A 16,625-nucleotide genomic window follows, 5' to 3' on the forward strand; every position below is an offset into this window, starting at 1 on the left:
AAATGATCTTTCTATTTTGCCGCAAATCCAATATGGCATCCAAAATCCAATATGGCTGAAAATAAAATAAAAATTATTTTAAAAAAGGATGTTAAATCAGTTGTAAACTTGAATTTTGTAAATGAAAGAAAGTTTTTCCAGAATTGTGTACAACATGCATGCATATAAAGACTGTTGGTGTGAATCAATTTGATTCTGAATCCAATATGGCTCGAATGAATACACTAAAACACCTTCGCCTGCATATACTGTAAGTAGCCCTTGTTCAATTTGTATTGTGTTATTCTGTCTTTAAAATGGCTTCATAAATCTCTTAGTATACCTATGACTCTGGGCTCTATCTTAACCATGCAATGGTAAATCTTAGCGTTGGCGGTAGTGCTATATGTTCAGCAGTGTCAGATGTTTTTTTACATATTTTGCAAACTGATATGTGACACATTAATGCCAAAATAACAAGCAAACAGGGATGTTACAAACACCTTAGCCAAATACATTTATTTTAAGAATGTGAAATGTCAGAATAATAGTATTGAGAATGATTTATTTCATCCCATTCCCAGTGGGTCAGAGGTTTACACACACTCAATTACAATTTGGTAGCATTGCCTTTAAATTATTTAACTTGGGTCAAATATTTCACGTAGCCTTCCACAAGCTTCCCACAATAAGTTGGGTGAATTTTGCCCCATTCCTCCTGACAGAGCTGGTGTAACTGAGTCAGGTTTGTAGGCCTCTTTGCTCGCACACGCTTTTTCAGTTCTGCCCACACACTTTCTAAGGGATTGAGGTCAGGGCTTTGTGATGGCCACTCCAATACCTTGACTTTGTTGTCCTTAAGCCATTTTGCCACAACTTTGGAAGTATGCTTGGTGTCATTGTCCACTTGGAAGACCCATTTGCGACCAAGTTTTAACTTCCTGACTGATGTCTTGAGATGTTGCTTGAGATGCTGCAGCAAAGCACGCCCACAACATGATGCTACCCCCGTGCTTCACGGCTGGGATGGTGTTCTTCGGCTTGCAAACCTCCCCCTTTTTCCTCCAAACATAACAATGGTCATTATGGCCAAACAGTTCTGTTTTTATTTCATCAGACCAGAGGATATTTCTCCAAAAAGTACGGTCTTTGTCCCCATGTGCAGTTGCAAACCGTAGTCTGGCTTTTTTATGGCGGTTTTGGAGCAGTGGCTTCTTGCAGAGCGGACTTTCAGGTTATGTCAATATAGGACTCGTTTTACTGTGGATATGGATACTTTTGTACCTGTTTCCTCCAGCATCTTCACAATGTCCTTTGCTGTTGTTCTGGGATTGATTTGCACTTTTCGGACCAAAGTACGTTCATCTCTAGGAGACAGAACGTGTCTCCTTCCTGAGCGGCATGACGGCTGCGTGGTCCCATGGTGTTTATACTTGAGTACTATTGTTTGTACAGATGAACGTGGTACCTTCAGGCATTTGGAAATTGCTCCCAAGGATGAACCAGACTTGTGGAGGTCTACAATTGTTTTTCTGAGGTCTTAGCTGATTTCTTTATATTTTCCCATGATGTCAAGCAAAGAGGCACTGAGATTGAAGGTAGGCCTTGAAATACTTCCACAGGTAAACCTCCATTTGACTCAAATGATGTAAAATAACCTATCAGAAGCTTCTAAAGCCATGACATAATTTTCTGGAATTTTCCAAGCTGTTTAAAGGCACAGTCAACTTAGTGAATGTAAACTTCTCACCTACTGGAAATGTGATGCAGCGAATTATAAGTGAAATAATCTGTCTGTAAAACAATTGTTGGAAACATTACTTGTGTCATGCACAAAGTAGATGTCCTAACCGACTTGCCAAAACTACAGTTTGTTAAGTGGAGTGGTTGCAAAACGAGTTTTAATGACTCCAACCTAAGTGTTTGTAAACTTCCAACTTCAACTGTATACTGAGATCATGTGACAGATCAGGTGGACTTTGTTTAACTAATTATGTGACTTCTGAAGGTAATTGGTTGCACCAAATATTATTGAGGGGCTTCATAGTAAAGGGGGGTGAAAACATATGAATGCATCACTTTTCCATTTTTATTGAATTTATTTAAATTTTTAAACAAGTTTTTTTTTTTTTCACTTCACCATTTTGAACTATTTTGTGTCCATTACATGAAATTCAAATAAAAATCAATTTAAATGACAGGTTGTAATGCAACAAAATTTGAAAAATGTCAAGGGGGTGAATACTTTGCAACGCACTGTACTTGGAAGTCTACTGAGGAACCGGTAAGATGTGCAGCGTCGTGGCGATTTGTCCGTAGGGCTAATGACTCCTCCTGGCCTTCGAGGTCGAGGTGTCTAACCACTGTGGGGAGGATGATTGTCCGCTCTACTCCGTCATCTAAAATGGTGTACGTATTCAGGGACTTCTGTCCACTCTTTAGCAGTGCTCGTTCGTTCTGATTGGAGTGAGTAAGGTAAATTCTGTCTAGATGGGTGACAAACAGGACACTGGGGCTCGGCTTGGCTACATGTTGAAGGACGTTGAGATGTACTTTTCCACATGGCTTCCTCTGGGTGCATTGGGCCCATGGTTATTATGACCACACTTCAGTCAAAGCTTCCCGTCTTCAATCCGGCTTTTCGTTCTGTTCTGGCGTCTGCTTCACTATTTTTATTTTTTATTTTACTAGGCAAGTCAGTTAAGAACAAATTCTTATTTTCAATGACGGCTTAGGAACAATGGGTTAACTGCCTGTTCAGGGGCAGAATGACAGATTTGTACCTTGTCAGCTCGCTTATTTGAACTTGCAACCTTTCGGTTACTAGTCCAACACTCTATGTGCACTGAGAATTATAGCTCTTGACCCTGTAGGAAAAGAGGCACAGACATTTGAAGTGGTTCCTTGAGACAGTGGATGTCTGGACTTTTGAAGTATTGCCAACCTGGCTGTCTCTATACCTGGACTGGACAGAGCAATGCTAAATGGTGGTGACAGGTTGACTTTTTGGCCTTAGAGGGGATGGTCGTTCCCTTTGAGGGCTTTGTGGCTTTTTTGTTTGGTGATGCTGTGCCATCTTGGAGGAGAGCAGCTGTGCTTCGGCCTTGGTCTTGAGCCAGTCAGAGACGTCTGTCAGGTTGCAGGTAGGTGCCTTACAAAGCTTTCCCTGTAGTGCCTGCCTCGGGAGCAGCACTCGGTCTATGTGGCCTGTGCATAACAGCTCCATGCCTTGGGGACCTTCAAGGGATTTCAACAGGCTTACCAGGAGGTCTACTCTGAGGGCGAAGCTCTGGAAGGCCTTGGAATCTCCACTAACATTAGGGGCGTTGAGGATCGCAGTGAACTCCCTCTGTGCCAGTTGGTGTGGTTGTCCGTATCGTATCTGCAAAGCCTGCATAGCTGCAGTGTAGGGCTGCTGGTTGTGTCGACATGCTTGAGCTATCAGCTTGGCCTCATCTAGTATCAGGTGCCAGTTGGTGTGGTTGTCCGTATCGTATCTACAAAGCCTGCATAGCTGCAGTGTAGGTCTGCTGGTAGTGTCGACATGCTTGAGCTCAAGCATGAGGACCCTGTGCTTGTAGTGTTCTGAGAGTTCTATATGAGGATTCAAGAGGTAGTCCAGTGTCATCTTGAAGTCTGCGAACTCACTTCACTGTTGTGGACTAGATTGGGAAGCCTTAACACAGGTACTGGTTGCAGGTGCGGTTGCTGGAGCGGATAGGCTGGTGAATAGGCTGACGGTGCAGCAGATCCAGGCAGGTAAACTGGTTGGAGAGGTGCAGCAGGTACTGGCGGGTGAGCTGGTTGGAGAGGTGCAGCAGGTACTGGCGGGTGAGCTGGTTGGAGAGGTGCAGCAGGTACTGGCGGGTGAGCTGGTTGGAGAGGAGCAGCAGGTACTGGGGGGTGAGCTGGTTGGAGAGGTGCAGCAGGTACTGGCGGGTGAGCTGGACGGAGAGGTGCAGCAGGTGGCAGCTGATAAGTCTGCTGGAGAGGAGAGGTCCATGGAGGATAACCTGGCTGGGCAGGTGCAGTCCACGTTTGGTCAGTTAAATAGGATAGAGCAGCTGATGGAGGGTTGGTCGGTGGACTGAGTCTGAACAGGTGGTAGACCAGAATAGCCTGGAACAGTGGATAATGGCTGTTGTGATGCAGACTCAGCCTGAGCAAGGCAAAGTATTTGGAAATCTGGTTGCTCCGGGTGTTCCCCCCAGTCCATGGCTGGTTTGGTGGAGTTAACAGCATCAAGGCAGAGTGCGTGGTCACATCTCCATACTGCCGTTTAGAGACTTTCGGCTGACTGCCTACTTGAAACAACTGTCTGCGGCAGGGATTGTGGCAGTGTAGGTCTGCGTGGTCATGGTGGCCTCTGTAGCGGCTTTCCGTGTCACTATGTTAGCGGTAGAGGGACTGAAATGTGGGCAGCAGTGTCATTTGGCCTATCCATGAGCTGGGTGTGGGATAGTGACAGTTCATTGTACTGTGTGTGTTGTGAGGAGGTTGGGGTAGAACTGTGGGGACCTGGACCTTACTGAACAGGCTTGATACGGGTGAATGGATCCATACGGCCTCACCGAGTTGGGAGGCCACGGCGGTGGTCAGGGCACTTAGGTTCCCTACACGTGATTCAATGTAGTCGAGGGTAGTGAATTTTCTTCGCCTGTGCAGTGTGGGGGCAGAGGACCTGAGCAAAGGGGATAGTTGGTCAGGGGGGGGCTGCAGGCTCCATGGTGCTGGTACTCTGCACCTGCTCTCTTGCTTGTGGACTCAGGTCAAATGTGGATGCTGGTTGTAGAGGTTAGCCATGTGCTGCCACAGGTTGTTGTCTATATTGTAATGATATCGGTATCCATCGGTTTCTGAGATCACGTCCTGGAATGGGATCATCTGACGATGAGAATGTTGCTGTGTTTCTTTGCTGCTCGCCATGTCACAGTAGGTGTGTTGCATCCGGCTCAAAGGACCATTGTAACTGAGTGACAGTTTATTGATGGTGCTCATCTTCTGTGGGACTCCAATAAGAGCAGGACCAGAGGCAGAGATGGAGTTCAGTTAAGAGTCTTTATGTACTCAGAGGAGAAAGGTGATGCAGCGCATAGAACATGTCATTTAGATGTCTTGATGTGTTCAACAGTGACATGACTCAGTAACCAGCCGGTTGGGTATGTAGGATAGGTAACAGGTATGTTTGGTTTCGCTAAAGGGATACAAAGTACAAATAATAACAGACAATATTCAATAATAATATGTAAATTCGATAAGCCAATGAATGAATAAAGCTCTGCATTAACACACTGTAGCAGCGATTAACAAGTAAGGGCAATAAATGGGGTGTAGTAGAAAGTGTCATGGAAGACCAAAGCAGGCTAACAGTGGCTACATAGCGAAGCACACGGCATGTGGCAAACAAACAATACACCTCATAAGGTAGCAAGCATAGCAGGCCTAATTGTAATAACAAAGGCAACTGCACAAAAGGTGCATAAACGATGAACATGTATTAATTACCAGCCACATGTAACAAAGGAAAACAGATAAATTACTAATTAGCTGTTTGGTTTGCTCATTAGCATGTGGCGGTCATTAGCTGACGAAATCCCACACAAACAAAACAGAGGTGAGGAAGTCCTCTTCTTAGTCCTGGTTTCACAGCTTGAAATATTGGGTTACATGAGCTTATTGGCAAAATATTTGATTTCATTTGGCAAAAGACCAATAATAGGTCAAAATATTAGAATTCAGCTGCCTGTGTAAAAGTAGCCTAAAACAGTAAGATAGCTGGTAAACATGGGTAAAAATTACAATACAATAGAAAAGATAACAAGCAGCTTGTGGTTGTAATGAGGTCATAATAGCCAGTTTTGCATGTTGGGCACAGCCCATTCAATCTGGGCTATTTCAGACTCTCTATGATAATGCTTGATCTGAGAACATCCACAATTGGAAACATCCTGCTCAGCAGAGAAAAGTGCAGAGTATGAGGTATTTAAACATTTGCAAAAAAAAATATATACATGTATACAAATGGTACACAACGTTATATTCAAAGTATCTTGACTCAAATTTATTTGGAGCGCATTCTGTCCTTTGTAAATGAATGTGACGAAAAGAAGAGAGGGAATGAGGAGAAAGAGAGAGAGAGCAAGAGAGGGAGGGTAATAATGCAGATATCATTCGTAGTATATCTTGTGTAAATGAATCCGGTGTATATACGAATGGATTTTATTTAGATTACTGTTAGCGTTATTTGGGTTAATTGGATTCGTTCAGACATTTCGAGATTGTTTTTTGTAAAAAAATACATATATTATTTGTCTACTTCTTTTTCATTTCACTGCATTGTTAGGAACTAGTAACATAAGCATTTTGCTGCAATCACTATAGCATCTGCTAAACTGTACACGCGACCAATGAACATTGATTTGATTTAAGAGGAGAGAGAGATTTGACAACACCAGTACATCGGAGATGAATATTCTTCAACTGCACTTGACCAAATTTCCTTGGGCTCCTGAGTGGTACAGAGGTCTAAGGCACTGCATTTCAGTGCTTGAAGTGTCACTACTGACACCCTGGTTCGAATCCAGGCTGTATCACAACCGGCCGTGATTGGGAGTCTCAAAGGACGGTGCACAAGTGGCCCAGGGTCATCTGGGTTTGGGTGGTGTAGACCGTCATTGTAAATAAGAATTTGTTCTTAACTGACTTGCCTAGTTAAGTAAAATTCCTCTTCCTAATGTAACATATATACTTTGAGGGTGCTCACTGCTTCCTCTCTCTGTTTGGAGTGGCAACAAGACCTGCCCTTAAGGAGCACATTGAAGTGAATGTTGTGGTGGTTTGAACTTGAGGTAGAAAACATCAACTTCTGGAGGAGTAAACATGGTCTTGTTTTGAAGCACAGAGTCGATGACTAATATTATTATCATTATATAGTATTTCTCTTGAGTCTGTTCATCCAGAGAGTTTCATATTTATCTGACAACATCACTAAAATGATACACACGCTTCGATGTGGCCAGAAGGCATGCGGTTTTCTGGTTCTGAACGGTCAGATACCTAGCAGCAATGACAAGAAGCTGCAGTGTGGGGAATCATAGGTGGCTCGTTTCAGCTCGTTGTATCTTGTTATTGATACCACATCTTGTTTTGAGGTGTTTTGACTGATGTCATGTCTACGCTAATATGGCAACAAAAAAAACTGGCTAGTTAACCAATAACTATATAACAATAATGACAATAACCAATAACAATGAACTACAACAATATATTTGAGAGACAACAAGGGCTCATTGTGCGAATGTATTTATGCTTCAATAAACATTTGGAGGTGAAAAATACAGTGCATTTTCAAGCCACTCCTATGTTGTCTTGGCTGTGAGCTTAGGGTTGTTGTCCTATTTGAGGTGAATCTTCGCCCCCAGTCTGAGGTACTTAGCGCTCTGGAGCAGGTTTTCATCAAGGATCTCCCTGTACTTTGCTCCGTTCATCTTTCCCTTGATCTTGACTAGTCTCCCCAGTCCCTGCTGCTGAAAAACATGCCACCACCACCATGCCTCACCGTAGGGATGGTGCCAGGTTTCCTCCAGACGTGACTCTTGGCATTCAGGCCAAAGAGTTCAATCTTGGTTTAATCAGACTTGGTTTTGTTGCTAAACAACCAACCCGTCTATCTGCATCATTCAATATGCCTGATGAGACAATTTAATAACGGACTAAAGCTTATCCAGTACTGCTGCCTGGTCTTTCTATTTTGCTTATTGTTTGTTGGCCTTGAAACATACTCACTTTCTCAGAAACCCTATCTAAAAAGGCTTCTTGACCATGCATAAAATCTTTATTCTTTACTTTAATATCCCTCCTCTCAATGTTTGGAGTATTTGAGCTTTTTTCAACTCATTTGCTTTCATTTCAGATTACTCTGCATTTCCATGTTGCCAAATGTATTTTCACACTCTGCAGTGCACAGCCAGGAAACTGCTATTTCCACACTGGCTTTCCTAGTTCTCATTTGCCTGAGCCAAACTCCCATTAGGCCTCTGTCTGTTTTCATCTATTGATTATTACTGGAAGCCTCTCACACTCTTTCAGAAAGACATGCGCATCCACACATGCAAGTATGCACACAGACAGGCGTAAACACACACACACATGTTTGTTTTACTATACTTGTCGGGTCCCCCAAAAAATTCCCATTCAAAATCCTATTTTCCCTGACCCTTGACCCTTAGCCTTGACCCTAACCTTAACCCCAAACTCCTAACCTAAACCCTAATTCTAACCCTAATTGTGACCCTAACCCTAAAGCTTTCTTCCTTGTGGGGAAATGTCCCCACTTGTCCAAATGTTCCTTTTATTACTATCCTTGTGGGGACTTCTGGTCACCAAACCACACAAACACACACAAACACACACACACACACTCACCTAAAATATCCGATGATGAAGATAGCCACTAGTAGAGAGCTGAAGGACACAGCGTAGCCTACGGTGTACATGACATACAGACGCTCAAAGAAGTCCTGCTGGGAGAAGGATACAGGTACTGTAGGTACAGATGTAGGATCTTAATTGGATCATTCTTTTGTTGCTGAGAATTGTTCTTCTATGGATAACTGGCTTTGGATAAAACCATCTGCTAAAAGACAATACAATATATACAGTGGCATTGTAGGGTTTCCTGCATACATGGGGATAAGGCCACTGCAGTAGCTACAGAACAGTACTCACTTTCCCCCTCTCGTTGCTTGGCTTCAAGAACCCAGGGCCCAAACACTCTGAGTAGTTAGGCCACGTCCTGTTCAGGTTCTCCACAAACACCCACGACCCATTGATGTCACACTTCCTGTAGGCATGACCTGTAATATATATATCAACAAATCAAAATACTGTATCTCTGTAGCTTACTTGGTTTCACTTGGCACCTCAAGTGAGGCAGTACATAATTCAAATTTCTAAAGTCACTATATTAATTCAAGTATTAATATAAACTAGCTATGTATCACCCATACACAGGTAAAGGGGAACAACACAGAGATGTTGTGTTCAAATTATATTTCTATGGGGAACCTGGAACCTGTTCTGCCATGCAGGCAGAGTGGGGTGTCATCTACCTTTGTGGTTGAAGTCGAAGATGTAGCTGGGGCAGAGGACCTTGGTGACAGCTCCTGGGTAACCCTGTGGCCAGCAGATTAGGCCATCCCAACCAGGGGGGCAGAGGTCATCTAGTGGAGAGGCAGAACACTCTTTTCAACTACAGTGTGTGACCGATGCAGGACCTCAGAGATACAGTAGGAACACGTTGGGAATGGAGGTTGTTCGAAAGCTGAAATGTTCCTAACTTTGAGGTTCTACTATATTGACGTTTGAATACAGCATTGTACACTTTGGATAATTTTATAGCTTGATCATATGAGTTATATTGATTTTATACAACGGGTGGGTCTAATGCTGGATGTTGATTGATTAAAACTGTACTCCAGCCGGTGTCTATTCCACAAGTTACCACCGGCTAAAGCTATGACGTTAAAATACCTATTTCATCTCACTGCGCTTGTCATTGTCTCATCAGCCCATCCAGGCAAATTCATAAACTTGATCTCATCTAGACATTATCTCACATTTCTTTTAGACTAACATTTGATATTCAACAGCAGAGATTTGTAGAAACACTTGCTGTCTGTCTCTCCAACATTTTCAACATTGTTTCAATATTGAAATTCGATCTCCAGCTGTCCCATAGTAATGAACGTGTTCAGGAGGAGACAGGCAGGCAACCTTCTCAGTCAGTCGAAATCATGAAAGCGGATTAATTTGGATTGATATACAGTATACAAAGAAATGTAGTAGAAAACAGGTCAAACGAAACTAAATGCAGCAAGTTTGCAGTCTTTCCAGATTCAGTTTGAAGTGATTGTGCTAGCTGTGTTGTTGGCTAGCTCCTCTTTCCAGATTCAGTTTGAAGTGATTGTGCTAGCTGTGTTGTTGGCTAGCTCCTCTTTCCAGATTCAGTTTGAAGTGATTGTGCTAGCTGTGTTGTTGGCTAGCTCCTCTTTCCAGATTCAGTTTGAAGTGATTGTGCTAGCTGTGTTGTTGGCTAGCTCCTCTTTACAGATTCAGTTTGAAGTGATTGTGCTAGCTGTGTTGTTGGCTAGCTCCTCTTTCCAGATTCAGTTTGAAGTGATTGTGCTAGCTGTGTTGTTGGCTAGCTCCTCTGCTCTAAACAACAGTGTCCTGACAAGTGAGCACATTTTCTATGCCAAGTGAAATAGTATATCATTAGCTCATTGTTATGGATGTATCCAAATAAATGTGACTAGAAAACAACTTAAACAAATGCAAATGCAGCTACTTTGTTGTTATTCTGCCTGCACTGTTCGACCTTGACTGTAAGTTAGCCGTAGTTGGCTAGATAGCAACCAAGGGATAAGAATTTTGTCAGCTAGTATGGCAATGTATCATTTGCAACAAACTACTGGGTCACATCTCTGGCAACCGAATCGATAAAACGAACAATCAGCCGGCTTGGGGAGACTCTCTAGATTTGTGTCGGGACTATATCTTGTGGAAGGATGAAATAGTAAAAATAAATTAAGCAAAATAAAGTTTATGAAAATATGTAAATCATTATTTGAATATGTTGTTAACCAGTTGTATAAAAGTGATAATGCCCTCGAAGCCGGTGTTTGAAGGATATACTGGCACGGTTTGCCGGCTGTCGACTTCGTCCAGGGCCTGACAACACTCGTGCCAATATATCCTCCAAACACCGGCTTCGAGAGCATTATCACGTGAATATCCCAATTAATGGAGTCTGTGGGAGGTTAGGTTACAAAACATTCAAAGCATGTATAATTTATTCCCAGTATACTATGTCTTCTTCACCTTGACCTTACAGTAGCAGAAGTGACATGCACGCCTTTAAGAGAACCTAGTGCTCCTCTATGAATTTCCCTTGCATCCCACCAGCAGACAGGCATTGATACATAGGTGAAGGTGAGACTCATCTTAGATCCAAACCGGGATAGTGTTTGTCTACATTCATTACCTCACAGATTCACCACTCATTAATGAAACAAAATTGAGTATGACCTTCGGCTGAGTGAATGTAAAAAGCCAGAGGAAGGGAGGGGAGGACAAATGAATAATAAAACATTGTACATTTGGAGAGTTTGGGTTCAGAGATACGTCCTCTACTGACACTGATTTCTTAGAAGTGTTAAATTGCCTGATCCACTGGCCTCTGAAAACATAGGAACAGATTCAAAGAAACGTGTATTGGTTTCCTGAGAGAGTTTTTTTTTTAAATCTGTTGTTTTAAATATGCACTAAGAATAACTTTTAATATAACATTGTGACATCATCTTCATTCTAGCAGCTGTCAACTGTTGTCAACTGAATCTATTTGTTCTGTTCTGTCATCAGCAGAGAATCCATGGAAGTGTGTCAAAGTGAGTCAAACCAATCCAAAATGTCCTTTCCAGCCAGCCAGACAAAGGTGTGCCAACTACAGTTTTGGGTTGCCAGGTCAACCCATTAGAGGCTGCCAGGAAACCATTCAGAGTCTCACCTTGTTGTTCCCCGGAAGCAACATTCTATAGCTTTAATCTCCCACAAAGCTACAGAAATGAGTGCTGATAAATTAACAAGGCAATAAGACCAAGATGATGCAGGAATTGGGATGGGCTAAGGCTGAGGGTCAGTGGGTTTCATCTAGGAAGTATGCCTCCCCTCAGGCATGATTAAGACCGTAGTGCAAGGATTCTCTGTCATCTGTGTGATTCGAATCGCATTCACTACGTTGTCATCACTCTAATTTGCATATGCAGACTGATTTATTATGTCCTTTACTTGTATTCTAATTCTGGAACATAATCAAATAAAATGGTATTCGTCACATGCGCCGAATACAACCTTACTGTGAAATGCTTACTTACAAGCCCTTAACCAACAACTCAGTTTTAAGAAAAATAACTGTTGAGAAAATATTTACTAAATATACTCATGTAAAAAGAAAGTAACACAATAAAATAACAATAATGAGGCTATATACAGGGGGTACCGGTACCGTGTCAATGTGTGGGGGTACAGGTTAGTCGAGGTAATTGAAGAAATATGTACATGTAGTTATGGGTAAAGTGACTATGCATAGGTAATAGACAGCGCGTAGCAGCAGCGTAAAAACAAATGGAGGAGGGGGTGTCAATGTAAATAGTCCGGGTGGCCATGTGATTAATTGTTCAGCAGTTTTATGACTTGGGGGTAGAAGCTGTTAAGGAAAGTTTTGGACCTAGACTTGTCACTCCGGTACCACTTGTCATGCGGTAGCAGAGAGAACAGTCAATGACACAGGTGGCTTGAGTCTTTAACACATTTTAGGGCCTTCCTTTGACATATCTGGTATAGAGATCCTGGATGGCAGGAATCTTGGCCTCAGCGATGTACTGGGCCATACGCATGACTCTCTGTAGCGCCTTGTGGTTGGATGCTGAGCAGTTGCCACACCAGGTGGTGATGCTCTCAATGGTGCAGCTGTAGACCACACTATCTACCAAGAGAGTTCTCATACATACTATTTGTAGCCATCTATTTACCACCACAAACCGATGCTGGCACCAAGACTACACTCAACAAGCTGTATAAGGCAATAAGCAAACAAGAAAATGCTCATCCAGAAGTGACGCTCCTAGTGGCCGGGGAATTTAATGCAGGGAAACTTAAATCCATTTTACCTCATTTCTACCAGCTTTCACATGTGCAACCAGAGGGAAAAAAACTCTAGACCACCTTTACTCCACACACAGAGATGCATATAACGCTCTCTCTCGCCCTCCATTTGGCAAATCTGACCATAATTCTATCCGCCTGATTCCTGCTTACAAGTAAAATGTTTAGCAGGAAGTACCAGTGACTCGCTCAATACGGAAGTGGTCAGATGCTACGCTACAGGAAGGTTTTGGTAGCACAGACTGGAATATGTTCTGGGATTCATCCAATGACATTGAAGAGTATTTCACCTCAGTCATCGTCTTCATCAATAAGTGCATCACCGACGTCGTCCCCACAGTGACCATACGTACATATCCCAACCAGAAGCCATGGATTACAGGCAACATCTGCATTGAGCTAAAGGCAAGAGCTGACACTTTCAAGGAGCGGGACACTAATACGAACGCTTATAAGAAATCCCGCTATGCCCTCAGACGAACCATCAAACAGGAAAGGTGTCAATACAGGATTAAGATAAAATCCTACTACACCGGCTCCAACGCTCGTCGGATGTGGCAGGGCTTGAAAACTATTACAGACTACAAAGGGAAACCCAGCCGAGAGCTGTCCAGTGACGCTAGCCTACCAGAAAAGCTAAATGCCTTTCATGCTTGCTTCTAGGCAAGCAACACTGAAGCATGCATGACAGCACCAGCTGTTCCGGACGACTCTGTGATCACACTCTCCATAGCCGATGTGAGCAAGATCTTTAAACAGGTCAACATTTAATTGTTTTAACCTTTATTTAACTAGGCAAGTCAGTTAAGAACAAATTCTTATTTACAATTATGGCCTACCCAGGCCAAACCCGGGCAAACTAGGCCAATTGTGCGCTGCCTTATGGGACTCCCAATCACAGCCAGATGTGATACAGCACTACAACCAGGGAATGTAGTGACACCACTTGCACTGACATGCAGTGCCTTAGATCACTGCGCCGCTTGGGAACATTCACAAATCTGCCGGGCCAGGCGGATTACCAGGACATATACTCAAAGCATGCACGGACCAACTGGCAAGAGTCTTCACTGACATTTTCAACCTCTCCCTGACCGAGTCTAATACCTACATGTTTCAAGCAGACCACCATAGTCCCTGTGACCAAGGAAGCGAAGGTAACCTGCCTAAATGATTACCACCCCATAACACTCACATTGGTAGCCATGAATTGCTTTGAAAGGCTGGTCGTGGCTCACATCAACACCATCATCCCAGAAACCCTAGACCCATTCCGCCCCAACAGATCCACAGACGAGGCAATCTCAATCGCACTCCACACTGCCCTTTAACACCTGGGCAAAAGGAACACATATGTAAGAATGTTGTTCATTTACTACAGCTCAGCATTCAACAACATAGTGCCCATAAAAGCTCATCACTAAGCTAAGGACCCTGGGACTAAACACCTCCCTCTGCAACTGTTCCTGGACTTCCTGACAGGCCACCCCCAGGTGGTGAGGGAAGGTAACAACACATCTGCAGCGCTGATCCTCAACACTGGGGCCCATCAGGGGTGTGTGTTCAGTCTCCTCCTGGACTCCCTGTTCACCTATGACTGCGTGCCCAAATACGACTCCAACACCATCATTAAGTTTGCTGACGACACCACAGTGGTAGGCCTGATCACTGACAATGATGAGACAGCCTAAAGGGAGAAGGTCAGAGACCTGCCAGTATGGTGCCAGGGACAACAACCTCTCCCTCAATGTGAGCAAGACAAAGGAGCTGATCGTGGACTACAGGAAAATGCGGGCTGAACAGGCCCCCATTAATATACAGTGGGGCAAAAAAAGTATTTAGTCAGCCACTAATTGTGCAAGTTCTCCCACTTAAAAAGATGAGAGAGGCCTGTAATTTTCATCATAGGTACATTTCAACTATGACAGACAAAATGAGAGAAAGAAAATCCAGAAAATCACATTGTAGGATATTTTATGAATTTATTTGCAAATTATGGTGGAAAATAAGTATTTGGTCAATAACAAAAGTTTATCTCAATACTTTGTTATATACCCTTTGTTGGCAATGACAGAGGTCAAACGTTTTCTGTAAGTCTTCACAAGGTTTTCACACACTGTTGCTGGTATTTTGGCCCATTCCTCCATGCAGATCTCCTCTAGAGCAGTGATGTTTTGGGGCTGTTGCTGGGCAACACGGACTTTCAACTCCCTCCAAAGATTTTCTATAGGGTTGAGATCTATATACCCCCTGTATATAGCCTCCACATTGACTCTGTACCGGTACCCCCTGTATATAGCCTCCACATTGACTCTGTACCGGTACCCCCTGTATATAGCCTCCACATTGACTCTGTACCGGTACCCCCTGTATATAGCCTCCACATTGACTCTGTACAGGTACCCCCTGTATATAGCCTCATTTTTGTTATTTTCTTGTGTTACTTTATATTATTTTTTACTTTATATTATTTAGAAAATATTTTCTGATATCTTTTTTTAACTGCATTGTTGGCTAAGGACTTGTAAGTATGTATTCACAGGAAGGTCTACACCTGTTCGGCGCATGTAACAAATAACATTTGATTTGATGAGCTATAAAACAGCAAACATTTTCTCTTAGCCTCATGACAAAATGTGTTGAAATGCAAGAAGCGATCTGAGTCCCCCTCACACCTTCAGGAAAGTTTATCACACTTGTACGCCTACTTACAGAGGTCTACCTAGCTATATCTTAGGCAGTACCAAAGAGTCAAATCAAATCAAATTTTATTAGTCACATGCGCCGAATACAACAGGTGGTAGACCTTACAGTGAAATGCTTACTTACAAGCCCCAACCGACAGTGCAGTTTCAAGAAATGATAACAGAAATGATAACAATAACAGTAACAAGTATCATGACATGTCTGAGGTGCCAGTTTTTATGTTGTCATTACCTGTAGGTTTGTGGATCCAGATGTTCTGGCAACACTGGCGTATTATTTTAAGTCATCTAGCAGACGCTCTTATCAACAGCAATTCATACTTACTTACTGTATGTTTGTCTATACAGTAGCGGAAGCAGTACAGTGTCACAGACATAGGGCATGTTAGGGCATGTTTGATGTTGTATTACCGGCTGGGTTGCGGGAGGAGAGATTCTGGTGGCACTGGAGTTTAATGTCATAAAGAATGTACATCTGCTCCTCTGCTGTCAGGCTCTCCTCAGATCCACCCTGCAGGCGACAAGCATTGGGAGTTTAACAGCTTAATGAGGAATTTTAGCAAAACAACAACATTGTGTCTTGGTAGAAGTCACTTGTGTCAAAACTCAACCTAATTGTTGTGTCAAAACTCAACCTAATTGTTTTGCATCACAGCACTCCCCATAACAGCACTCCCCATAACAGCACTCCCCATAACAGCACTCCCCATCACAGCACTCCCCATAACAGCACTCCCCATCACAGCACTCCCCATCACAGCACTCCCCATAACAGCACTCCCCATAACAGCACTCCCCATAACAGCACTCCCCATCACAGCACTCCCCATCACAGCACTCCCCATCACAGCACTCCCCATCACAGCACTCCCCATAACAGCACTCCCCATCACAGCACTCCCCATCACAGCACTCCCCATCACAGCACTCCCCATAACAGCACTCCCCATAACAGCACTCCCCATCACAGCACTCCCCATAACAGCACTCCCCATAACAGCACTCCCCATCACAGCACTCCCCATAACAGCACTCCCCATCACAGCACTCCCCATAACAGCACTCCCCATCACAGCACTCCCCATAACAGCACTCCCCATCACAGCACTCCCCATCACAGCACTCCAGACTGCAGGCCAGAAGTGCAAGCAATTATTTTCAGATGGTTCGCTCACTCTTCAAATAGTCTTCTTCATGGACTATAGAGTGTTATTGTAG

The 16,625-nt window shown here is 43.4% G+C and overlaps 1 protein-coding gene across 1 annotated transcript in view; it reads right to left on the reverse strand.

Annotated features, from left to right (window-relative positions):
* The window catches only part of LOC115119027 (parathyroid hormone 2 receptor-like), a 117,808-nt gene that overhangs the window by 84,799 nt on the left and 16,384 nt on the right, over positions 1-16,625 (reverse strand). The window contains exons 3-6 of the mRNA XM_065017213.1: positions 15,819-15,918; positions 9,090-9,200; positions 8,707-8,834; positions 8,404-8,501 (exon numbers count right to left, since the gene is read on the reverse strand). Coding sequence (XP_064873285.1) covers positions 8,404-8,501; positions 8,707-8,834; positions 9,090-9,200; positions 15,819-15,918 — 437 coding nt within the window. The remainder of the gene's footprint in view (positions 1-8,403; positions 8,502-8,706; positions 8,835-9,089; positions 9,201-15,818; positions 15,919-16,625) is intronic.

This window comes from Oncorhynchus nerka, linkage group LG1, assembly GCF_034236695.1.
Source record: "Oncorhynchus nerka isolate Pitt River linkage group LG1, Oner_Uvic_2.0, whole genome shotgun sequence".
Lineage (NCBI taxonomy): Eukaryota > Metazoa > Chordata > Actinopteri > Salmoniformes > Salmonidae > Oncorhynchus > Oncorhynchus nerka.